Consider the following 26,114-nt stretch of genomic DNA (forward strand, 5'->3'; position numbering starts at 1 on the left):
TCGGTCCGCCCGCGCTCTTCACGCCGCGCCTCAGCAGGAGGCGCCAACAACGCGCGCTCCTCGTCTCGCGAGACTTCACTCTGCCCCGCAGCCTGAGGAGCCGCGCTCTTCAGACGTCACTAGGGGGCGCCCGAACCTTGGAAGGCCCCTCGGGGGCTTTCACGGCCCCGTCGCGCTCGTAGGGCTGTCCGCCGCTCGCCTGTAAATCGCCGCGCCGCCTCGGCGGAGGATCCTAAAATTCTCCGGTGGGATCCAAGAGCAAGCGGGGGGCTCGGAGCGGCCTCTCGCGTCGAGTGCGGCGGCAACGAGAGCTCCGCGGCGGGCTGCGCGGCCCGGCGGGGCTGCCCGGCTCGGAGTGCCGGCGATGTCTGGCTCCCGGGCGGCGGCGGCGACGGCTCTCGGACGGCGGCGGCGGCGGCTCCGGGGCTGAGCGGCGGCGTTGGGCCCGGTCGCGGCCTTCGTGCGGCGCTCCCCCGGCCCCCTCCGGTCCGGCCGGCCGGGGATGAGGCGCTGCGGCTCGGCCACAAAGGCTCCCCCGGGGCTGCCCGGCGCCTAGCGCGGCCCCGTGCCCGCTGCTCCTCGGGTCCTCGGCCCTCGGGCCCGTGGTGAGGACGGGCCGGCGGTTCTCGGAGCCGCACGGGAGGATGTCGGGGGATCCCGAAATGGATAAAGCGATCAAGGTAAGGAGCGGCTCTCGGCATCCCCGCCGTGGTCTCCGGTGGCCGCTTCTCGGTGCCCGCGGGGCTTCGGCTGCTGTCGTCTCCCTCGGTCACCTGGGAAGGACCGCTGACAGCCGGCAGAGCAGCAGCGAGGGTTCCCCTGAGCCGATCTCCGGGGTTGGGCTGGAGGCATCGGGGGGAAGCAGTGGGAAAAGTTTGAAATAGGGCACTTTAAAAGTTGTGATTTTCCCACTCAAGGCTCTTGAGTATCAAGAGTATCTGTATCAAGAGGATACAGAGGGTTTTTTGGACAACGCCGTGTGTTCAACGAGTGATGTGCACACGGTCAGTGCAGCTTCTGCTTCAGTCACCACCTCAAAACACAAAAATTACACCAGCAAGAAGAAGTTCAGTCAAACCTGACTTATAACCTAATATCTGTCTAGCAGAGAGCTCAGCAAAATGCCTGAAAGAATCAAAGAATGGTTTAAATTGGAAGAGACCTTTATGCCCCTCAGCCCCACCCCTGCCATGTGCTGGCTGCCCCCCAGCTCAGGGTGCCCAGGGCCCATCCATGACCTCGGGCACCTCCAGGGATGGGGCACCACAGCTCTGGGCTCTCTTTGCTCTCTGAATGAAGAATTTCCTCCTGACATCTGACCTAAATCTCCCTTCTTTTATTCAAACCCATTGCCCCTTGTCCTGTCACTATCTGCCTGTGTAAAAAGTTGGTACTCCTGCTTATAAGTCTTCCTGAAGTCCTGGAAGGTCCCAGTGAGGTCTCCCTGGAGCCTTCTCTTCTCCAAGATGGGACTGAAGTAAGTTCTGCATTCAGACAGGTGCTTCTAACCCAAAGTACTTTCCTGATTCTGTTCTCGATCTGAACCTCTCTGAGCTGAGAAGAGCAGGAGCAGACACAGCACTGTCCCTACAGCCATACAGCAGCTCTGATACAGGTCTTTATATGAAATGCTTAAATACTGTCTGTTTTGAGAGTCTCCTGGATAGCTGCTTCAGCTGCACTGTGCTAAGACTGACGACAAAGCAGGGAGCCAGGACATCAGCCTGGTGCTGGATTTCATGGTTAGGTTGCAGCCTGAGCTGTCTGAACTCAGGGCTCAGAATTCTTCCCGATTTGAGCTGGTTTTGTTCAAAATGCAAAACCCATGTCTTTTAAATCAATCTGGACTTCAGAAGTGAAGAACTGTGTTGGACTTCTCTTGTGTTGATTATTTTATTAATATTTTTTTATAGAATGAATCACAGAATCACAGAATGGCCTGGGTTGGAAAGGACTTTAAAGATCACCTAGTTCCATCCCCCTGCTGTGGGCTGGTTGCCACCCACTATATCAGGTTGCCCACGACCTGGTCCATCCTGGCCTTGGGCACTTAGAGGAATGGGGCATCCACAGCTTCTCTATGCCAGAGCCTCACTGCCCTCATACTGAAGAATTTCTTCCTAATGTCAGAGCTAAATCTCTCTTCTGTCAGTTTAAATCTATAACTCCATGTCCTATCACTATCAGAGCTCAGTGAGCTTTGTAAAGATAAATCCTGCAGTGGCAAGTAACAGAGAAGATTGCAAATGCCTATACAGGGGGTGTTTTTAGGTAGATCCTTTTGGAATTCATTTACTAAAGGAAGCATTTATGAAGCCATCCAGGCTTTGTGACAGATGACACTTTGCACAGAGACTGCAGAGAGTCCTCAGCATGTTGTGTTACCATCACTTGATCTCAGCCCAGATCCCTCAGTTCCTTCAGGTGGTTGCTGGGCCAGGTCACCCAGGCAGCCCTGGGGCAGCGCTGCTGCAATAGATGCTGGTGTTTTCAGAGGGCAGATTTTTATCAGGGTGATTCAAATATTTCACTCTGTTTGAATGGTGTGAGTCAGTGTTGATTTACAGCTTTGTACGGTCTCGCTGCTGGGTTTGGAGCTTTTGTTTCTGAATTAGGAGATGGAAGCAATGTTGTACATTAAGGAGCAGTGAAGTTCTCAAATACTGTGTTTTATATCAGTAGGAAATGGTGAAGAGTGTTTCTTCGTTACTGGATTATTCTTTCTAACTTGTGAAGCTCCTTTTGAATGAAGATTTGAATCTAAATAAAAATGCAGGGAAAAAAAAAAAGTTGGGTTTTTATTTAGAACAATGGTGAATGCCCAGAATGTGCAAAAGGAAATTTTCTCTTCATGAAAAATTGACTGATTTGCAGTCATTGAGTTTGTTCTTCAGGAACTGACAACTACCAGATCTTACTCTCACCTCATCTGATTCCCATTCCCAATTCCCATTCCTCTGCCTTGTTCTCCCAGCTCGGCTGAAATGGAGTTTCACTCAGTAATGTTCTTCTGAAATTGTGCTTTCACTCGGGTTATGATGCCTTTGGTTCTCTGCGTCTGAGCAGCAAGAAACTGAAGTTGGCTTTTCCCTTATGTGCTTCTCACGAGGTAGTGAAATTTGTGTTAATTTAATTGATAGAAGCACAAAGAAGCGTTGTCTGCTTTCAAAACAATAAAGCACTGTGATCCCGTGTTTCTGGGACTTTGCTTTTCCCCCCTCTTTATTTTAAAACTCCACCAAAAATCTCCACTTAAAAACTACCTTTCACTTTTTCCTTTCAAGCTATCCTCTATGATCTATACAATGTCCACTCCAGGTTGTTTTTTTTCCCTTTATCCCTATCTTTTACACTCTCTAACCCCTTCAGCTCTTGCCTTAAAGATCAGCTTTCCTCTGGCTTTGTTTCCAACCCTTGTGGTTTGAAGTTTGGCTGCAGTGTGGTCAGAGGGGCCACAACCTGTGGGTCTGTCCATGCCTTCAGCAGCGCAGCCTCCGCTGTACCACAAGTGGATGCTGAAGTGCTGCAGTTTTGAATGAAAATTAATGTAGGCAGAAAATCTGACCCAAAAAAAGTTGCTTTATGTGTGGTTGACTCTTCTAAGCATTTATTTGTTTCTTTAAGCATCTCTGGAGCCAGCTTTTGCTACCGCCTCCTTTGCTTGGAGTTGCTCAGAAAGCAGAGCTTTTTGGAGGCTGATTCTGAGCACGTGTGTGATTTGTGACCCCCAGTGAGTGCCCACTATTCTGCACCCAGTCTGCATTTTTCAGTGCTCCGTTTGCACCCCACAAATGTTAGGACATGTTTAAACACGACCACACCCAGGCTGTGTCATAACAAACCCCTGCCCTGCTTGTATGGATTTGGACGAAAGGATTATAAACATGAGCTTGGTTCACTCTCAGACAAGCTAAAACAAGTCACGCAGCGGTTAATTTGCAGTATAATGATTCCAAAGGTTTGCAAACCTGAAGAAAACAGAAAAATGATTTTCCATTACACTGTATGACCAAGAAGGATGTGATAATGCTGTAACTGGGCCTTTGCAATTGATCACTTGTAGGAAGAAAGCTGGATTTAAGGGCTGGTGAAGAGAAATACCCTTTGTATGCTTACTGTGTTAGAGCAGCAAGATCCCATTTGCTGTTCTCAATAATCCTGCTTCAAAATGCCGGGGGGAGCAGCCTCAGCAGCACAGAAATCACCTTCTGCTGAGCTATATTCTGTGGCGTTTGCTCTTAGGTTTAATTTTCCTAGGTTTCTGCAGAACTGCAGAACAGGCTCTGTCTGCACTCTGCTATCTGCAGATCAGCTGCTGAGCTGGGTGTTTGGGAAGGGCTGTAGTAATTTTCGTGTGTTGTTTTTGTTTGTTTGTTTTGTTTTTCCTTTTTCCCCTCCCCCCACTCCTTCTTGAATAGGAAACCTCCATTTTAGAGGAGTACAACATTAACTGGACTCAGAAGCTGGGAGCTGGGATCAGTGGCCCTGTTAGGTAAGGCAACGCACCGGTGGATCTGTACGTAATCTCTGCTGTGCAGAAGTGAGTATGTATTTTAGGTGTGCAAAGAGCAGAAGGCATGGTGGTGTTGAAAGTTCTACAAGCGAATAAATCTCTCTGTACCCACAGCTGATGTGTGAGCAGGGAATTTTCTGTTGCTGAGTGTGCTGGAAGTAAAAATTCTGCTCACTGCTGCCATATTCCTGAAATCAAGCAGCCCCAAGGATCGGCTGTGACCCGGTGGCACAGGGAAGTGCAGCTCAGGCACTGATGTCCTGCTGCCCCATCTCGCTGCTCCCATCCCAGTGTCAATGCTGGGACCATCAGCACCGTGTGCTGCTTTACCAGCTGCTTTTTCAGCTCCTCACACGAGGCCCAGCAGATTGTGCACCCAGCACCAGGCTTCGTGTGGCTTTGTGACCACTGCAGGAGCTGGAAACAAAGCGTGTTCCCCTTTGAGAGCAGGAATTTGTTTCCAGTGCCTGTGCACAAATGCGTGGGAGCCTGGTGGGCTGCTGTCCCCTGCCACCATTTATCTTTCTTCTCAAGCAATTGCATTCTCATCCATTTTCTGTCACTGCCTCCGATCTTTATTAAAATATCCCTTTGTTCTCAATGCTTTTTGCTGCCTGTTCATAGGGCCCTGCCCTCTGACGTAGTTCAATTGTTAATATTAAATGGGGGGAAGAGAGAAAAAGCGTGTCCAGCACGGCTGGTGGCCCTTCAAAATCAGGATGTCCGTGCAGAAACACTTGATTTATTGCAGACAGCATCCTCCGTGGGAGACGCTCAGGCTGCCTCTGTGTGCTTTGGGTTTTTTCATCACAAGTGGCTCTTGGGGATGAATAGAAGGAGCGCGTTCAGCCGTTACCACGGCTCTGAAGCACTCTTCCTGCATTGCTGAAAGCAGAGCTTTATGTCGGGTGGTTCTGCAGAAGGTGTTTGGTTGATGTGGAAGGCCAAAAGCTGAGGCTTTCAGCTGGGATATGGTGATGGTGCTCTGTGTATCCCATGTTATGGGCATTCCTTGTAATCACACATCAATCTGCTTGAAGTGTCTCTTTAACGTTCTTGCTGACCAAATAATTTTCTTGCTGTAATACCAGAGTCTGCGTGAAAAAATCCTCTCAAGAACGCTTTGCACTGAAAATCCTTCTTGATCGTCCAAAAGCTAGAAATGAGGTACAGTTTTTATTTGTTCTCTGCCATCTGATGCGCCACAAAGGCTTTTCCTTTTAAGGAATTGCTGCAGCAGTTTAATATCTGTGTTCTGCAGGTCTTGCTGTGCAGGATTCCTTGCATTTAGTCCTCCAGGCTTGTTCCTGGAGCACGGGGGTGGGGACACCGGGTCTTCCCAGCCTTGGATGTTCTATGTTAGCTGTATGTGTGCAAGAGGAATTTTCAGAGCTCTGCCTCTGCCCCATGCAGTGTAACACGAATAGCTGAGGTGTCATTCTGTGTCCACACATCTCACTCTTGGATGTCGCTGCTGTAAGAGCTGCCAAGAACACCTCAAGTTGCACATGAAATTGTTTGGGTTTGTCTGTATAGGAGAAACTAAAGAAGCTCACTGATACAGACTGTGACTTGAGGAGGGTGATGAGTGTGCTAGTGCACCAAACCATCAGCCTCTTTAAAATAATGAACAGCTGTTCACATTTTCATGAATGTGGGGGGGGTAAAGGTGCTAACTGTCCTTAAGGTTCAGGCAATTTCCATTTGTGGACTAAATTCTCCCTTAAAGTTCCCAGAGGAAGAAGGTTTGGATATGAAGAGCATCCAGCCTTGCAGTCCAGGTCACTTTAAATCAGGTGGCATTCCTTAGGTTCCTGTTTCAGAAAGTCTGAGCAGATGAGTTTCCTTCCACGTGTCGTGAGCACTACACTCATCCTCTTGGACGTGAGAGTAGAATTACGAAATTTCAGGTTTTATTCTTGAATTTCAAGATATGTGTCAGCTTAAGCCTGATCTTCATTACTAGTTTAAAGCTAGTTCTACTTCTAAATTTCTTAAAATAAAAAAAACAACTCAGCACATTTAGAAACAAAGAGCAGCAACAAAGCAGCCCTAAAGATTGGGCTTTTTCAGGAACTGCTGGATTTCATTCTGTCATCTGTAACAAATGGATTCACAAAGCACAAACTTTTTGTCTTAGTCTCAATGTGTAATGGCTGCTGGTTACTTATGTGGATATTTAGGTGTTTTAGATATTTCTAGCTTTTTGAATAGTTGGAGGAGAATTTTACATGGCGTGTGAGCAGTGCTGAGCAGCAGTTGAGGGGGAGAGGGGATCAGAGCAGCTCGGATGCACATCACTATGTACAGTAATGTTTCTTCCCTTCTCTTTAAGGTACGTCTGCACATGATGTGTGCAACACATCCAAATATTGTTCAAATTATTGAAGTTTATGCTAACAGTGTGCAGTTCCCACATGAATCCAGCCCGAGGTAAGACTGCACAGCGTGTTTCATTCCCACAGCTTGCTTTCCATATTTAGGCCAAGGCAGAGTGGAGTTTGCTTGCTTTTTTTCCCCCTCCAATCAGTGTGGCCAAAATGAAAGCTTACTGAGGGTTCCAAACATGATTTCTGTACGTCAGGCTAAGCAACATTTACTTTTTCCTGTTCTTGACACCCAGGCCTTTACATATTTAAAAAAACTTGAATCCTTCAGTAATGGTTTTGAGCACATCTTCATTTCTGAGGTTTTGCACTGATTCAGTCTGTGACAGCTGCATTGGCTGACAGAATAAAATATAGGAGAACTAGAAGTCAATTTCTTGAGGCTCTGCCAGTCCTCATCTCCTTGATTTCTATACTTTGTCCTTTGCAATTACGGTAATAAAACTGTAAATTAAAATCAGGAGGTACAGCAGAGTAGATGAGTAGCATTAAAGATGACCCTTGACCTCCTGCTTCTCCCATGCCACAAACATCTCCAGCATGCAGGCAGCTAGCTAGGCAAGGATGGAGACAGACAGGTGTAGGTGTGCTCCAAGCCAGCTCAGTTTCATGCACTCTGCCTGCACTATTACTCTTTGGAGGTGGAGTTGCACATTAGTGCGTCTCAATGGTGCCCAGAGTCAAGCTGGTGGAAGATGTGGATGCAGGGTGCGTGCATCTGTCTGAATGCACCCGTGTCCCAGGATTTGTTCCAGTGAAGTGAGGTGGGTTCTCAGCATGAAGAGCAAACTGTGGGCTCCTGGCTGGCAATCGATGAGTCAGGTGTGGTGGGAGCCAGAAGATCTGCAGGTGATGTACAAAGATAAAGTCACTCAACACTCAAACACAAAGTCACTCAAGCTTAGAACAACTGTAGAAGAAGCGAGTATGTCTCTTTCTTTTGGCCTGCATCTGTAGATATGAAGTGTGCATTACTAGCTTAGCAATTCTGTTCTTCTTCTGATTAATTTTAATGTAACAAAATGAAATGCTTTTGAACAGGGCTCGGCTCCTAATTGTAATGGAGATGATGGAAGGGGGAGAGCTATTTCACAGAATCAGCCAGCACCGGCACTTTACTGAGAAGCAAGCAAGCCAAGTAACAAAGCAGGCAAGTTAACACCCATGTATAAGCAAATCCATGAATGCTAATGGCTAAAGTATTTAACAATTTCTTGGGGCAGGGGGGAGGTGGGAAAAAAGGAAGCTAAAATAATCCTCAGTTCTGATCGAATGATCATTGCCTGCTTTGTTATAATCTGACAGTGCTTAAGTTTCAGTAGAAGGAAAGAATTTGAAGGTGTGGGCTAGTTCTGCTGTGTTGGGCCCTATTGTCTGCTGTCCCTTATGTTTTCCTAACATGGTTACAGAACTTCACTGGCAAGAACTATTTCCTGCACAATCTTTGTCTGTATGTCTCACTATTGTCCTGAAAGCATTCCATCCACCAGTCCACAGGCTCTCACCAGACAATGCTTGCTCCTGAGCTCCAGTTTGAGAATCATTCTTGGCTGTGACATAGACTTAGAATTTCTTTCAGCTCTTAAATGGGCTAGCAGACAATAACTCATGTCCTGCATCAGTGGTTTTCCACCTGAATTCTGTATCTAGTTTTGTGGAAGAACCCAAGAGGACTGTCCAACTATAGCTCATGTTTTCTGTGCTGTTCTGATTTTATCCTTCCCTCTCCACTTCTCTAGGCAGCTCATTCTTGAATGTTGTGATTTTAGAGGGTCAGTATTTATTACTAGACATTTTAGTGTCCATGGGCTATTTGTGGCTTAGCAGTGCATCTGCTGTGACTAACTCATCCAGCTGGAGTAAGCAGGATGACAAAGCAGAAGGGTCACTGTGGGATTCAGTATGGGGAGCCCTAGTGTCAGTTCTCGGTTCTGGGTGGGTTTGTTCCTTTAAGCCCAAGTTGTTGGATGACTTGTGGAGCTAGAAAGCTTTATTCCATGTAGGGGGATAAAGGAAAGAGAACATGAGATGAGATCATACAGCATTTGGTATAAACTGACACCACTGTTTATGAATATACCCAGTTCCTGATCACTCTCTTTTCCCTTTGCTGGGGAGATGATGTTTTTGGTACTGAGGCCAAAAAAAAAAAAAAAAAAAAAAAAAAAAAGAAGGCTGAATAATTTCATCTTAATATTCTGCCTTTTGCTTTGAGTTATTTCTAATGAAATGCTAATAATGCTGCTACCTTTTTGGCTTCATTCAGCAAAGAGATTAGGTGGAAATACAGAATTGTTCTTGACACGTTATTGTCATGTCCTTTGAGTGGGTTGATTCTGGCAGTGGGCAGTTATTGGGATTAACATGTTGGAAAATTCTTTTAAAACTATACCTTTACATTGAACACTGACTTGATACACACTTGGGTTATTCCTGCTCCAAGTAACTCTTTGTGTTAACATTTATAAGCAGTATTTAGAAGCAGTGCTTATAAATGTACTTTGGAAGCAACATTAAAGCCTTCTTCTTTAACCTGGTGATTCTCATCAATGTCTTGAACAGATCTTGGTTTCTTGTACCCAGTAATAGCTAAAACCTTGTCACAAAGCTCCCTCATTGCATCTGAGAATACTCATCATATTTGTTTCTGAGCTAAGTTAACACTGAACTTCTTCTGCCACAGTAATCTGCAGTCATTTAAGGAGTCAGCACTTCACCCAGGGTGCTGCTTATGGGTATGATCCTACAGGAGGAACACTTGCAAATGAGGATCATGTGCCTTTGCCTTACTTTGGTTTCAGGAATGCTGTTCAAGTATTTATGATTTGTTTTCCTTTAAACAGGTTGCACTTTCAGATGTGTACAGTCTGCAGAGCTTTCATGACAAGGTTACAGCTTTCTAAACCACGGCAGCATAAGAAGTTGCCTGTGAAAGAATTGAGTAATACAGTTCTGTGTAATACTATGTGAAATAAATAGACTGCAGGCAGTACCTTCAAGAACTAAAGAATAAAGCTGCCTGAGTGGTAACTGTTGAGTTTGTTAAAATGCAGTAAAATGTTTTGCTGAAGTACTGAGGCAGGAACTCGTGTTTGACTTACATAATCACTGGAGAGCATGCAAGCAAGTTCAGTCACCCCCAGGGGCTAGAACAGCATATAAAAGGACACTGTCATGACCCATTTCACTTCTGGCAGGTGTAATAATGCCTAGAGTTAGTCAAATAAAAAGGGGTGGGAAGCCCACTACAACTTAGCTTTTATTTTCTGTTTGCTTTGAGTGAAATGCAAACTGAAGAGCTTCATTGGTTTCATCTCCCTGTCTTCACACTTCACTGCACTGTTGCTCTGTACAGCCAGGGTTGTCTTCCCTCAGAGTTGTATACAAGCAGAATTAAAAAGGTTGTGGCCTAGGCTATGTTGGCAATGTCTTTTTTAAAGATAGTTGAAAAGATAAAAAGACAATAACTCTCCAGGCTGAAGGAAGAGTTCTATAATTGCAGCTGATTTGTTGTGGCCTTTTTCAGATAGCTTTGGCTTTGCAGCATTGCCACTCACTAAACATTGCACATAGAGACCTCAAGCCCGAGAATCTCCTCTTCAAGGATAACTCTTTGGTAAGATTAAAACTTAGCATTGTTTTTTGCTGCTGAATTCTATAAAAATGGCTCAATGATGATTTTCAGAATAGTTTAAAAACATAAACTGATATTAATGCAATATTTTGGTGACAAAAAGGAATGACTTTTGGCTTTGTGTGTTTCCATACTCCTGTGTGGTCATGGGGAAATCCTCTCCCACCCATGTCATTAGGATGTTTTATACACGCGATGTAGCTGCTTTGACTGAAGTGTGCATACCATGCCACGTGTTTCTTCCTTCTCTTGCCCATAACCTGCACTTGCAGTGATCTCCCTCCAGTGCATTTGACTCTTTCCAAAGCAGAGAAGACAACTGCTTTGACCCAGAGTGCCCAAGAGAACAAAGATGGTTGTTGCAAAGATTGGTTTATCATCTTTTAGCTGCTTTGTGGGATGATAGGTGTATGAATACAAAACAGGAATACATGGGGTAAAGGTAAGATGAGTAGGAAGCATTAAGGATGTAGTAGAAAAGCTGATTTTGTAATGCAACATTTCGTTTTAGGATGCACCTGTTAAACTGTGTGACTTTGGGTTTGCCAAAGTAGACCAAGGTGACTTGATGACACCACAGTTCACTCCATATTACGTAGCACCTCAGGTAACAAACTATTATGGTTTTAAGTTATAGAGGGATAATGACCTTTTGCTTGTGCCTTCAAAATAATCTAATATTAAAAGCCCTTGCTGTCTTATTAAAAGCTTCTGCATGCAGGAGTCTTGAGTAGATGCTTAGGAGCAACCTTTCAAGACTGAGTGCTACACTGATCAGAACAGGAGATCGTGATGCAGATTTCCCAGACTGTGTGGTTGGTCCCTGCTTCACAAATCCTTGTAGCTCAGGCTCATACAAGATTACATTCCAAATGAATGTGCTGAAACAATAAGGTTCTATAAAGGCAATTGCTTAGGAGGAGGGCAGTGTCAGAGGTTTACCAATTGACTTTGACTTGGCTCCCTTGTCATTATGCATTGAGACACAATTTATAGTTGCAGACAGGCTGGTTTTTGTAGCACTACTTTACCTGCTTAGCTGAATCTTTCCCCTGTGTCGAAACATTCAGTTTTAAGAAGAACAGGCTGAGCCTGGCAGAGTGTTCAAGAGCTGTAATAATGCCACTAGTGGAAAAGAATCCAACATCTTTGGCATGAGCATCTTGTGTGTGGTGTCTTTTTGCAATCTTCTCTTCTTATGGCAACAGGTATTGGAGGCACAAAGGCGGCATCAGAAAGAAAAATCTGGTATTATCCCCACCTCTCCAACACCTTACACATACAACAAGGTAAGCTATGAGACAGTCAGTCAGTGTCTTCAAAGCATTTTGTTGTGTTTTTTTTTTCCCCTCTACAGATTTAGATGCTGTACACATAGTCTATAAGTGCAGTTTATCACCTAAGACAATAAGCTTTATTGTCCTCAAATTTCATACACTTACAGCCAGGAGCAATAAAGTTGTTCAGGTCTCTGTGATAGGCATACATCTAACTAGGTAGACATCTCACACTGAGCTAAAAGCAGGATCTACAGGGAACTGGAGGGAAACATCATGTTGCTTGCTTTCTGGTATATGTATCTATCTTCAGCTATAGTGATATAACAACTTTAGGGCTATATTTCTCAATGTGTGGCTTTTTCAGCCGTTCTGAAGGAAGGAATAGGGTGTTCACACCTACACTGGTATTTCTCCCCTTAAATGTGCTAGGGCCAGCCCAGGTTTCATTCAGTTGAGTGGGAGAACTGGTACAAATAATGGTCTGTGCAGGTAGCTGTCTTTCTCAGTTAGGTTAGAAGTGACATGGTAAAGGGAGTAGGGGAGTGGATCTGTGTTTTTTCTGATGGAGTGAATAATGGAATTTGAATGAATTTGGTCCCAGCCTAATTAATGATCCTCCAATTAAAGGGAAAATATACAATCATTGTTAACAGGATCACTAAATGTTAATGAGATTTTTGAGAGACCAGGTGGGAAGTTCTTTAACCTCCATTCAAATTAATCCTCTTCTTTGCTGCCAGCTGCAGTTTCTGGATGTGCAAAGCACTGTTTAGGCTATGTTGGTCAGACAGTGGTGGTGGTGTCTTGTCTGCATCAGGGCTCTTCTGCCAGATGACTTATAGCACATTGAGTTGTCTGAAGCAGGAGACCATGGGCAATGACAACTGCTGCTGGAGTCTTGGCAGAGTTCTGACAGAATGTGTCCTGAAAGATTGGACTTCTTGGTCATTGCAAAACATCTTCCTCCATATCAGCATCTCTCACTTCACAAGGCAGAATCAAGTATTGACTACTGTGGATTGAAGCAGGTTGAATCTCAGATAATAGCCCTCTCCAAGGGACTTCTCTGTCATTGTAAAAGGGTAGATGCAGTTCAGAGTCACTTGAAAGTGGTTGCTTACTGTTCATATTGTTCATTTCTTCTTTAATGAGCCAAATAACTTTGTCCAGGGCAACTAAACAAAATATGGGCCATGTTTTTGTACAAAATAGGAAAGCTTTGAAAATAGGTATCAACTAGAGTTTACATACATGCTAATAAGTGCCTCAATCACCTGGGTTTACAGTGAATTTGTTTGCATGTGTTTCATTAAAAAGTACTACTTGGTCACTCTGAACTGCTTTCAGTCATGGTGGCAGGACTGACTGGAAATGAACAGCCTCATCCTTACCTTGCCAAGTGTGACTCACTTGCAAAAGCAGCTTCTGGCATATGCCTGGTTTCCCCAAATAGACTGTGCTAAACTCCCAGGTACCCCATCCTTCCACAGCAAGTCAGAGCCTGGCAGAAAGGCCTGTGATTCACCTTCATGATCAGCAGCTCCATCCCACAGATGTAAATTGGAGGAAAAAACATGTCTGTGATGTCCTGAGTATTTTTGTTAAGCTGTGTGTGCATTGGATCAGACGTGTGTGTTTCTCATAGTAGAGGAGAGTGACTCGTGAAAAATAAAATCTCAGAACCATATTCAGAAAGAATTTAGATTGAGACACCTGTTTCCAATTTGCACATCTAAAATCCTATTGCTGCCATTAGAAATTGTCTCTAGTCACTGGAAAAACAGTAAAAATCACATGGCTAAATAGAAATTAAGACTTCTAGATCCATCTGACTGGCACAAATACCTGTGTGGAGTGACTTTGTGGCCAGAAGCGAAGGCTGTGGTTTCATGTTCAGTAAGAGCTGATCCAGGTGTGCTCCCTCTGGAAGGAAACAGTCACATCTTTGAAAGCCCTTTTCTGGGTCAGTGCTGATCCAGTCAGAAACCAGCCTTGGAAGCTGGGAGTTCTGTTTGCCAAGTTTGTCCATGTGGCTTCACAACCAGGAGTGCAGCATTTGTCCCCAGGGACAGTATGGTGCAGCTACACAGGCTTCTGGCTTTGGAACTGATTGCAGAACCTCTCCAGCCCCTCAACTCCCAAAATTTGCCCTTAGGTAGCTTTCCACAGCCACCTGCACCTAGCTGGAGCTCAGGATTCTCCTGTCTGTATATTCCTGACCCTCCTTGCATTGCTGTAAGCCATCGGAATTCCCCTGAAGGACTGACAGGGCTGAAAACCAACCAGTAAAAAAAAAAATCCCTGCACAAATGCTGGAAAGAAATATTGCAGGTGGGTGACCGATGCAGAGCCAGTCCTTCCAGCCCCAGCCTGCACCAAGCGGTACCAAAGCTGCAACCCTAAGGATCCAGTCAAAGTCTGGGCAGTTATGATCCTCTTCCCTTCTTCAGAGTGGTTGTGAACAACAGATATCCAGATTCTCTCTCTTTTTTTTTTTTTCCTGTAGTATCAAATTCTTAAAAAACGACTGAATGATATTCTGATTTGTTCTGACATTCAGAGCCAAGGGTTCAGCTATCCTGAGAGGTAATGAATACGCAGCTCATTCCAGCCTCTGACGCACTGCAGTTTCCATGCAGGTTGCCATTGCCTAGCAGAGTCATAGGAGCACGTTCTGTAAACAAGATGGCTCAAGTGCTGGAAGAGTTCAGCTTGGCAGCATGGAGTTACCTTGTGCTTGCATATTTGCCAGAAAGATAATTTCAAATGCACTTTTAAACCAAATGAGCAGGGACACAACATCCAGCAGCTAAAAGGGAGAAAAATACTTAGAAAATGTTTCTGATGGAATTATGACCTTATAAGAGAGGAAGACAAATCCATGAGGATGTTCAGATGTTCTTTTTTTTGGAGCTGTGCTCCTGTGTCCATAGGGAAACATACAGAACATTTAACGTAGGTGCATTGCTGCAAATCGCGCCCCAAAGTGATCATTTCCTTGCTTTCAGAGCTGTGACTTGTGGTCCCTGGGTGTCATTATTTACGTGATGCTGTGTGGATACCCTCCGTTTTACTCCAAACACCACAGTCGGACAATTCCAAAGGACATGCGGAAAAAGATCATGACAGGAAGTTTTGAATTTCCAGAGGAAGAGTGGAGCCAGATCTCAGAGATGGCAAAAGACATTGTGCGAAAGTGAGTCAGCTGAGGAGAATGTTGTGTTGCTCTGTGCTTATATTAAGAAATTGGAAAGTCACTTGACAGTGCCTTATCACAAAGGGATTGTTTTTCCAGCGGTGGGATGAATTGTCTGCAGCACACACAGCTGAAAAAATTCCTATGTTCAGCACAAAAGAAGTTTGGTAAATACATCCCCCTCTCCCCCTTTTTTTTCTTCTCTCTCTGCGTACAATTTCTGATGACCCCAAAGTTGCTGGCGTGCGTTGTGCTTTTATTCTGTAGCTGACTGCACACCCGTGGGCACTCTCCAGGTGTACATCTCCTGTGGCAGTGTCCAAGCTCCTGTAAAACCAAAGGGCAGTTGGGTGGCTCATAGGCAGTGGCCAGCTGAGTCCATCAGTAGCTCTCCCCCTCAGAACCCTGTGTGCTAATATGCGGTTTCAAAGGAGTCTGAAGGGAGGTTAAGGTCTGTCACAAAGTGTCAGACTATGAGATGAGGTTTTCCTCATCTCATGAGGTGGGTATTTTGTTCTAAATGCTGCTTGGGAGCTGGTTTTCCTGCAGTACACATCTCTCGTTTGAAGTATTTCAAACATAGTGATCCAGTGGTCCTGTCTGAAAGCATGAATGTAACACTGATTATGTGCTGACCTCACTTAATTTTTTTAAAAGCAAGAGGGACTTACTGGCTTTGTATCACCGGAGGAACTGGAAGGATAAAAGCAATAGAAATAGGAAAAAAAAATCTGTTATACAATTTTAAACTGTTGCTGTGTTTTGTGTTCTAATTAAAACCTCCACGGTCTTAACGTAGTTTGGAGAGGGTACTGAGTTCTGTTCATAGCAGCACAGGAGGGCCCAAATCTTTCACCAAATAAATTGCAGATTATGTTGCAGTGAAAATTCTGTTTAAACCGAGGTCAGCAGTCAGAAGGTTTCATTGTGCTTTAAAATGGCCATGAAACTCCTGGAGTGCTGTCGCTTGGATTCAGTTCATTTCACTCAATTCTCAGTTATCAGGACTCGCTTTCCCGTCTGTCCTTTTCAGCCAAAGAGTCTGAATTTGAGCCTACAGTGCAGGAGTACATTTAGAATTTATATAATTTTGGAGGAGTTTACATTTTACTTATGCGTATGCTATTCACATGAAGGCTTGCTTCTGGAGAGCCTATTTTGCATTCAGGAGGCCGTTTCCCTTCAAGCGTGTCAAATTGATTTCTGACCCCAAGCTTTACAAGCGGGACTGCTTGAGTATAGATGAGGACATTGAAAACTGATGAAAAAGGAAGGCATGTGTCTTGGATTAACACCGAACTGACAGCCTATTTGGCAGCATGGCCTTGCAAGTGAAATGTTACGAGCCAGCCTGTGGTCTCGCTGACGTTTTGTAAAAGTGATTTCCACTTTCTTGGTACATTAAACAGTTCTGCTCTGCAGCCAGGAAGCTGACTTGGAGTATTGTCTGAGAAAGTGTGACAAACTGATCAACTCGTTCTGTTCCTAATTTAAACATTTGGAATACTTGTCAGCAGTCTGTGTGAAATGTTATTTTTCTATTAAACAGTAGTGATTATCATGGGAACGTGAGTTTATCTACATAATCTCTTTCCAGGGTGTCTTTCCAGTAACATTTAATTCAGAGGGCTTTTCAGAGATTTCAGAATAATGTTCCTTTTCATTCTGAGTCACTGCAGCTTGCCAAAGCATCCATTATTTGAGGCTTTTACAGAGGGGAAAAAAAGCAAAAGGGTTGCCCAGTGAAAGCAGTTAATTCAGAAAACAGGTTTTGAGCTTTGAAGCTTTGCCTTGCTTTACATACCCACAGTTCTTGGTCTGCGTATAGACTGTCATGCAGATGAGCTTTAGACACGCATTTCTATGGTGTGTTGGCCTGGATCATTTCCAGCTTGTCTGGAAATAATTTCCCATGAGGGAGGATGTGAATATAGAGTTCAGCTGGATGCAGGTATTACCAGAATGGCCTTCCGTGCCTTTCTTTACACTGAACTGCTGATAATGACTGAATGATCTGTGACTACGTTAAAATATCACCGCAGCAAGGCTCAGTGAGGCTGATGGAAAGTTGGGCTGCCTTGGGGTCAGCTGAAGGTTTTGGTTTATTGGGAGTGGTTTCTTTTTTTGGTCTCTTTAGTGTTTAGAGATTGCTAAGTGCTCTGATCCCACGGAGCCGCGCATTGTACGTCCCCAAAGAGCTCTTTATGGACTGATGGATTCCTCTCCCAGGTTGCTGAAGGTCAAACCAGAGGAGCGGCTGACCATCGAAGGTGTGCTGGACCATCCCTGGCTCAACTCCACTGAGGCACTGGATAACATCCTACCTTCTGCCCAGCTGATGATGGACAAGGTTTAAACAACGTTTTTTTTTATCAAGAATATTGTACAGAGGAGCTGGATAGCTTCTGGGAGGTTTGAGAGTTGTCTGTCACATCACGGCCATAGCTGACGTTGTCCATTAATTCACAAAGCGTAATTCTTTTCATTCCAGGCAATGGTTGCAGGGATACAACAGGCTCATGCAGAACAACTTGCAAACATGAGAATCCAAGACCTCAAAGTCAGTCTCAAACCCCTTCACTCTGTGAACAACCCTATCCTGCGCAAAAGGAAATTACTGGGGTAACTCTCTAAAGCTGTTTTTGAAAGATCAGAGTGTAGGCAGCTGTGATGCTTGGAGAGTGACTTTAAACATGTTACAGGTTCATTCAGTTGTAACTGTGCTCTTGAATTTCTGATTTGGTTGCCACACTCTTCATGCAGAAGCGGGTGGTTGGAGCAAGTCATACTTGCATGACATGGTGCCTCTTCCAAGATAGGGCAGTGAGGAAGGAGAATAGGTATTATATGATAGTGGAACAGATCCATTATGAGAAGATGAGTCAGATGTTGAGAAGGCAACATGGGAGAAAGAACTGCAATTTTTTTTTTCAGATCTTAACATTTGTTTACCAAAAAAAAAAAAAGTCAGGTAACCTCTCTTTGTTCAGGTTACCTATTTGAAAAACAGAATGATCAATTTTAGGATTACCCTTCAATTAATTTGAATTAGCATTTATTTTTCTTCATTTTCTTCATTTAAAATGGTCTCGTAATGCAGCATGTTGTAATAATTAATGCTAAATTTGGCTCCCTTTCACAGCTTTCCAGACAGTGAAAGAGAGTGCTCTGCTAGTACAGTTATGCAATGAGTAACAGACATGAGTTGCATTCAAATTGTAATTGTTCCTTCCTTGTTCTTTTGCAGCACTAAGCCAAAGGATGGCGTTTACATCCACGACCCGGAGAATGGAAGTAATGATTCCAACGTGGCTCTGGAAAAGCTCAGAGATGTGATTGCTCAGTGCATTCTACCACAGGCTGGTAAAGGTTGCCACTTTTAAGAAAGTTCCATTCCTAAATACACCAGGCACTGATTTCTTTTCCTGTGCCTCAGGATCAGTGTGTCAATACTGACAGACTGTCTTTGGAGGATGTTTTCTGTGGACTGTAGTTTTGTTGCATGCATAACAATGTCAACAGCAACATGTGGAACTGTTAAAATTAACTTCCAAATAGGAATGTTTGCCTTCAGGCCAGTTTCCCAGTTTGCGTGAGGCAAGGGGGAATAACTGAACATAATGTTTAGTAAGTGCTGGATGTTGCTCGAAGGCAGAATGACAAAGCTCCTGTTTATCTTTGTTCTCCTGAACAGGAGAGAATGAGGATGAGAAGCTGAATGAAGTGATGCAGGAGGCGTGGAAGTATAATCGGGAGTGTAAGTTGCTGCGAGACACTCTTCAGAGCTTCAGCTGGAATGGTGAGGGACTCCTCTTCCCTGGAGAGTGGTGCTAATGCTGGTGAATGGGTGGGAGCAGGGACTTTATTACATGGAAATGAAAACAAACTCGAGTTCGTGCCAGGCTGGTGTAGGTTACAGCCCTTCTCCAGAATGGATGTTTTAGAAATTGAGGCTTGAAGTTCTGCTTTAAAATTCCTGTTTGAGGTTCAGGGTAGAGCTTTCAAAGGCACCAGGTTGTTTACAAACTTAGCGCAGATAGATCTTTACATTAGAAACTGCTTCAGCTGGTTTCCTTCCAGCTGCTTAGTAGCCTTGTTCTGTTGGAGGCTGCTGCCCTAATCTCTGTCAGCACATCTCTTCTGCTCAATTTAGGGAGGAAATGGAATTAAACTAGACCAGCTGCTTTTGGGGCTGTTCAGATGGCTCCTTGACATAACAGAGCATAGTGTCAGCCAGGTTCACAAGGCTTGGCCATGCCTCTTCCTTAATTTTTTTTTTTGTTTTAAGCAGAGCCAGAGATCTTCACTCATTTTGCTGGCCCTGCAAATGCTGTCCTAAGTGTGTTTTGCCTCCAACCAGTGTATGATGCCAGCAGTAATGACTTTCCTCCTTGTGCCCAATACCTGCTGACTACCTGTTCTTTTCCTTTCAGGCAGAGGATTTACAGATAAAGTGGATCGACTAAAACTGGCAGAAATAGTAAAACAAGTTATTGAAGAGCAGACAAACTCCCATGACTCTCAATAGCTGGAGCTTCTTAATCTTATTTTTTTTTTTTTACCATTTAAGATTTATTCTTTAACTGTAAAAAGTATTTTTATGTAAATTAATAAATCATAATTATTTCATTAAATTTCCATACTGCTTGAAAATGCTGTATAGTTGTAGATACAAAAAAATCATTGGTACTGTAATATTTTTTTAAAACTCAGTTCCTTGAGGTATATATGATCACTTATGTACTGTTAATCGTAAGTCCCTCAGATGGGGCAAATTATATTGTTAAAAACCATTCTTTTTCTTAATAACCAGTTGCAGAAGCTGCCTTCCATCTGCTATACATACAGCCAGCTGCAGTGACTATGTGTATGAAAAAGACAGCCAGTTTCTCAACACCCTGCTCAGTAAGTACTTGAAGCAAGTGCTGTGAAATACAAACTTCATAGCTACCCTTTGCATCTAAATTCTGAGTATGTAGAGGCAACAAAATAGCCTTCTGTTCTGCTAGATGACCCCAGAGCCACGCTTGCCCTTGCCAAGGGCACCTGAGTCCATGTGCTAGCTGTGTTTTTCAGTTCTGATCAGTAGCTGCCTTTCTTTCCCTTGTAACCCATCTTCCTCAGAACTTCTTTATGGCCTAATGGCCATTCAGCATAAGGCTCCTCTTTTTATCATACTCCTCAACAGCAGAATCAAAGAATGTTCTAGTTACTTACATACAAGCTGTTTTTATTTTCCTGATGGGATCTTCTACAGACAACATAAGTATGGGGTCCATTTGTTTCATCTCCAGATCAGAAGCTGTGCGTGTTGCACCCTATTCTTTCCTCTCTAGAAGATCCAACACTTTGTTTCAGACTTATCCTCTTGTTTGAAAGAGATCATCGTGGCAAGGTTCCTAGTACTGCTGTGTGAATCCACAGCGATCCTTCTCTTGTGTCACCCTCTGGAGTCCAAGCTCCCCATCTCTTTGAGGCCTTCGAGCTCCTCCTGGTGGAGCCACAGATGCAGGGCTGCTCCTTGACGCGTCCTTACGCTGCCTGGACCACGAGGCTCTCCAGGGCAGATTCTTACACTAGTTTGGAACATTGGCTCCAAAAGCTGCTTTTTTTTATTTTAAACGAAACAAACAAATGAAAAGATTCTGTACATATTTCTAGTTTTCTACCTTCCGACACTTTTCTTTCTTTGAGACTGGTCGAAGGCTTTTTATAGAGATATTTTGGTACCAAACATGTGCAGACGTTGAATGAGTTTGGTCTGCAGACTGAAGTGCCAATTCAGGGCTATTAGTATTGACTCTTGATCATTATTGTTATATTTCATAGCTCGTTAATTTTGGGTTTACATTTACAAACTTGAGCCATGAATCTCCCATTTTCCTCTTACAGCAGTCCAGCCTCCTTTTTTGTCTCTTTTCTATGACAGACTTCCTTGTAACCTTTAGCTTGGATGGCAAACCACTGTCTGACTCTTTCTATACAGTTTTGTAAGCAGTAACTCAGTTTTTCTACATGAAGGAGATATTTCATTTCCCATTCTTCGTCAGCACCTTTATCAGCTTTCTTTTAATCCCGTTGACAGTTTTCCAATGCCTGATTTACTGCAGAGTGAGAACCACAGTCCCTAGCTAACTGTCACTTTCTCTGATGGAATCGGGGAGTTTTGGCATAAGCCAGAATTGTATTTCTGACACTACATGGAATATTTGTGTACTGACATGCATCAGTGACAACTGTAGGGAATTGGCAGGAGATGAGTATTTGTCATTTCTTGATCTTGCATCAGCAAGTTTGTAGGCCATATATGCGTTTCTGTCCTTGTCCTAAATACCAGCCCATGTCAACATCCGCACAATCTTGAAATGTATAGATATTTCCTTTATAACTTGAAATTTGTCTTTTTGGGGGAGGGGAGATATCTCATTGTGTGGGAACTTCTAAGTATGGCAAATAAATAAACAAGGAAATCACCAGAGTTTGAATAGGAGCGCAGAAAATTCCCCACAAAAGCACTTTGCAACCCTGCCCTCTGAGGAGGAAAACACTCTGATGGGAGCCAGAACTTCCAAGCAGAAACATGGATCAGTTTGTAGCTATGCCATGCCACAGCCTGATCAGCTCCAAGCAGTTTGGGAGCATATATGGAAGTATAACATGGGGACAGGATTGTTCTTTGACAGATTGATCTGGTGCTAAAGACAGCAAGGCTTGTATGCTGGCGTGTGATGCTCTGTAGAGATTGCTTCAGCCTGTTTTGTACTACCAAGAGCAGTTACCAGTAGGGGAGTGGGTGCACCTGTGGTTGTTTTGGTGTCAGAAGGGAAATCACATTTCTAAGGGCTTTGGTGAGGAGGAACTGTTTGTTATGGGTTTGCTATTGATTTTAGTGTCTGTGAGAACTGAGAGTGGTCTGATCTAAAATGGAGGCAGGGAGGGACAGATTAGGAAAATTCAAGGTCAAATAGTTTTACTTCTGACAAAATTGATTCTTTAGCTCTTGAAAAAGTTACGTTTTAGATTTCAAAATCAAATACACTTGAATTGATCTCATTTACATATTTTAAAGTGATATTTTACTCTCTCTTTTGTGTTTCTGTTCACTTGACATGAATGCAGGATACCTTATCTTGGTTGTGTAGCCTTTTAGTGGTAACAATCTACTGATGCTTTACAGCAGACTGTGAATATTGTAAATATCTTGAGATGGAAGGGTTGCGTGGGAACAAAGAAGACATTCTTTGTAAAAACACTAAAAGGAAATGGGGAAGTTGTGTCATTGGGTTGGTTGGTTGTTTTTTTCTAGAATTTTATTTAAGAGAAAAGTCTCAAATCATTTGACTTTTTCAAAACTTTATGTATATCTGACTTCTCCTGTGACTTGATTATTTAAGGTATATATATTAAAAGGTTAGAAGAACTTGACTAGAGAAAGATTGGAAATAGCAACATGTCAAAGTTTTGCTGTCACACTTTCACATTTTTCTTTTAGAAACCTGAATCTGTCCTCATCTGCCACATTCAACTCCTGTGTACGAAAATATTTGCATTTCTCCTTTTCAGTGTTACCTGTAACATGTTAGTTTATTTCTGATCAGTATTATATTGTAAATATTACGCATCAGTGTATATAAATGATTTTACTAAACTTATTAGTGGCCTCTTTTGTTTGGTCCCCGAGTCCCTTTGGCACTGAAGGGGAGAGGATTGGGGGGAGGAATCACCGTGCTCCTGGTTCCACCCTGAGCTTTCCCACGTCCCCTCTGCCCTAGCAGCAGTGCTGTGGAGCTTTGGTTTTGTATCACTGAGATGAAGGAACGAGAAGACAGGGTTTTACCCAGCCCATGAATTCATGTCTTCTGAAAAGCTTTAACACTGCCTGCCATCAGGTGGCAGCAGGACATCCGCCGTGCTGCGGGTTAACCCTGTTGGGGGAACGGGTTTTTTTCTGGTAGCTACAGCTTCCAGGGAAGGGAGGGATGAATTATTCTGTGCTGCTGCAGTAGCACTTGGTGCTTCTTGACATTTCCCCCTGTTGAAGTCTAACAGCTGCATTCTGACGAAAGCATTCCCTGGGGCAGGAGCAATGCACTGCCTTACTGCAGGTGAAGCAGTGCAGACACTTCTGGCAGGGCTGGCAGCTGATGGGAACCCACAAGGGGAGAAACTGGTGGACCTTGGTTCAGGCTGGTAGAAGGGGAGCAAGAGAACAATTCCCAAATATTCCAGGAGTATTTAAAGCAGCCAAACCAGCTGCAAGAGCTCTGTGAAAGCGAGACTGTCTTCTACATGTAAAAGAGTACATGACCCAAAGTATGCCTCTCCCTTTCCAGCAAAAAAAACTGCCCTTGAACAATTAAAACATTTAGTGATGTGCCCTGCAAAGATATCTGTCAACATGAACTACAGGCTCTCACCCTGCAGCTGAACCCATTAGCAACCAAATCCTCATTGTTTTTCTGGTAATCTGCTATTCCTTTCCACTGATGAATGCTTAATCCCCTTTTAAACAAATTGCCACAGCAGCACTGGCTCATCGCACTCTCAGCAAACAGGGTCAGCCTGAGCAAGATGCAGTATTTGGGGTGTATCTAATGGGGTGCTGTTCCTACTTGTGCTGATGCCAGGGCCGTGCCGTTGCCTGTACCCCCCATGGAATGTTTGCATTCAAATAGGAGCCGGACAAACGGACACTCCCTGGGTCCTTCATTCCAGCTGGCAACCATGGCTTCAAACTGGACACAACCAGGGCTTGTGCCAAAGCGTGTCCCAATGGGCAGTGGGGTTATTATTGTACTGGGCTTCTCCTTCCTGCTTGTGGGGCTCCTGCTGCTGTGTGCAGACTGCAGCCCCCAGCCCACCTGGGGCTATACAGCCTATGAGATAGTAACTCCAAAGAAAGCTGGCTCTAAAGCAGGCAGAGCCAGCCAGGGCAGCATGTCCTACTCCATCAGCATTCAAGGTGTGAATTATACCATTCACCTCAGGCAGAAGAAAGACTTTGTAATAAAAAACTTCCCTATACTCACTCGTGACTCCGAAGGGCAGGTGATGATCGAGCAGCCCCGTGTGCTGGCAGATTGCTATTACCACGGCTATGTGGAAGGAATCCTGGACTCCATGGTGACTCTGACCACCTGCTCTGGGCTCAGGGGACTGCTGCAAATTGGAAACTTGAGCTACAGCATCGAGCCCCTGGCAGCTTCCTCCACATTTGAGCACCTTCTGCTGCAGAGAGAGGCAGCGGTTCCTGGGACAGTGATCTTCAAAACACTCCAAGGAGGCAGGCGATTTCCAGGTCGCGGGACAGCACCCAGCCAGTTCCAGCCCTGGGGACAGACACGGTACTTGGAACTCATGGTGGTGGTGGGCAAGGAGGGGTTTGACTCCTTTGGCACAAGTATAACAAATGTGACACTAGAGGTCATTGAAATAATTAATCTGGTGGATGGATTGTTTTCCCCTGTCCGCCTTCGTGTGTTATTAACAGTACTGGAGATTTGGACAGAGAAGAACCCTATCAGTATCACCAAAGACATAACTCAGGTCCTTCACAGCTTCAATCGCTGGCGGATTCAGCATAGCCCTGCACACATTATGCATGATGTGGGGTGTCTGTTTGCCTCGCTGGACTTCAGTCGCAGTACAAGAGCATTGCACACGGGCAGTGAATCAAATTTTGCCAGTGCATGCGATAGACAGCGCTCCTCTGCTGTTGTATCGTTTGCAAAACAGACTTACATTGACACTGCAGTCCATGTCGCTCACGAGTTAGGATATGTCCTTGGCATGGAGCACGATGACGAATACTGCAGGTGTGGAAATGCCTCTAAATGCATCATGAACCCAAAGAGCACAGTGAGCTATGGATTCAGCAACTGCAGCACAAAGTACTATTTTGATTTTATAACATCAGGGCAAGGAAAATGTCTGAATAACATTCCATCTATAGCGAGATTTGTACCGCAGCGCTGCGGGAACGGTATCCTGGAGGACAGGGAGGAATGTGACTGTGGCTCAGAAGAACAGTGTAAGTCAGACCCTTGTTGTGACAATACCTGTCAAAAGAAGGAAGGAGCCATTTGCACTTCTGGACAATGCTGCAAGGATTGCAAGCTTCTTCCAGAAGGAGAAGTGTGTAGGAAGAGCATCAATCCATGCGACCTGCCTGAGTACTGCAACGGGACATCTGAGCATTGCCCAGAGGATGTGGCCAAGCAGGATGGAACCACATGTGCTGTGGATGGATACTGCTATTCAGGCAAATGCAGATCTCACACATTACAGTGTCGGGACATCTTTGGTGAGAAAGCACAACCTGCTCCACTACAATGTTTCGAGGAGCTGAACACAAAAGGGGATCGGTTTGGCAACTGCTGGGGAGATGGCACAGATACTGAATTTCAGAAATGTAAGTTAGAAAATGTCCTTTGTGGGAGGATGCAGTGCACTAATGTTAGACATCTGCCTCAGGCAGAAGATCACTCAACCATCATCCAAACCCCAGTGGGTAATACCTGGTGCTGGGGCACGGAGTACCACGCGGGCCTGGACACCTCGGATGCTGGAGTCATTGAGGATGGCACACAGTGTGGCGAGAAGAAGATCTGCATTAATCGGACGTGCGTCCCTGAGGAAAAGTACCTGGCATCCCACTGCTCTGCCAACACAACCTGCAGAGGAAAAGGCATTTGCAACACTAAGGGAAACTGTCACTGTGACAACGGCTGGGCACCTCCCTTCTGCCAGTACGCTGGCTTTGGAGGAAGCATTGACAGCGGGCCTACACCGGTCACGAGAAAAGGGCTTTTTAAGTCCATTGTCAGGATTACCATACTGACTGGCACTGTTCTGATACTTGCAGCACTTGCCATTGAATACATCAGAAAGTTTATAGCAACCCGACTGTTGAGCAGACCTGCTGGACAGGGTCAGTCCAGAGAGGGGGATCCTGAGAAGGAAGAAAGTGAATCCAAATCAGCTGAGAGTCAAAACTCCCCAGTATAGGACTTGATCTGCAGCAGCTGGGCTCAGTCACTAACTCCTGACACAGCTGCAGTGGACTCATTTAAAACTGATTCTAAATAAGTGTACAGTTTGGGAA

The 26,114-nt window shown here is 44.5% G+C and overlaps 2 protein-coding genes across 3 annotated transcripts; both read left to right on the plus strand.

Annotated features, from left to right (window-relative positions):
* Positions 1-123: 123 nt before the first annotated feature.
* MAPKAPK5 (MAPK activated protein kinase 5) lies at positions 124-22,662 on the plus strand. 2 transcript variants are annotated; one of them, XM_085238765.1, is made up of 14 exons: positions 124-680; positions 4,419-4,492; positions 5,605-5,680; positions 6,849-6,946; positions 7,942-8,050; positions 10,427-10,516; positions 11,046-11,141; positions 11,743-11,823; positions 14,823-15,010; positions 17,240-17,360; positions 17,502-17,632; positions 18,258-18,379; positions 18,705-18,809; positions 19,444-22,662. In XM_085238765.1, the coding sequence occupies exons 1-14, from the start codon at positions 645-647 to the stop codon at positions 19,536-19,538; spliced, it is 1,422 nt and encodes a 473-aa protein (XP_085094891.1). In that variant the 5' UTR covers positions 124-644; the 3' UTR covers positions 19,539-22,662. The 2 variants fall into 2 exon arrangements, with proteins under 2 accessions (XP_085094891.1, XP_085094892.1); XM_085238766.1 differs by having other exon boundaries at positions 126-680; positions 18,258-18,373.
* Positions 22,663-23,510: 848 nt separating this feature from the next.
* Positions 23,511-26,025, plus strand: LOC100548663 (disintegrin and metalloproteinase domain-containing protein 21-like). Its single transcript, XM_019621052.3, has one exon. It carries the CDS (start codon positions 23,663-23,665, stop codon positions 26,015-26,017), a length of 2,355 nt encoding a protein of 784 aa, XP_019476597.1. The 5' UTR covers positions 23,511-23,662; the 3' UTR covers positions 26,018-26,025.
* Positions 26,026-26,114: the final 89 nt, after the last annotated feature.

This window comes from Meleagris gallopavo, chromosome 17 (assembly GCF_905368555.1).
Source record: "Meleagris gallopavo chromosome 17, MGAL_WU_HG_1.1, whole genome shotgun sequence".
Lineage (NCBI taxonomy): Eukaryota > Metazoa > Chordata > Aves > Galliformes > Phasianidae > Meleagris > Meleagris gallopavo.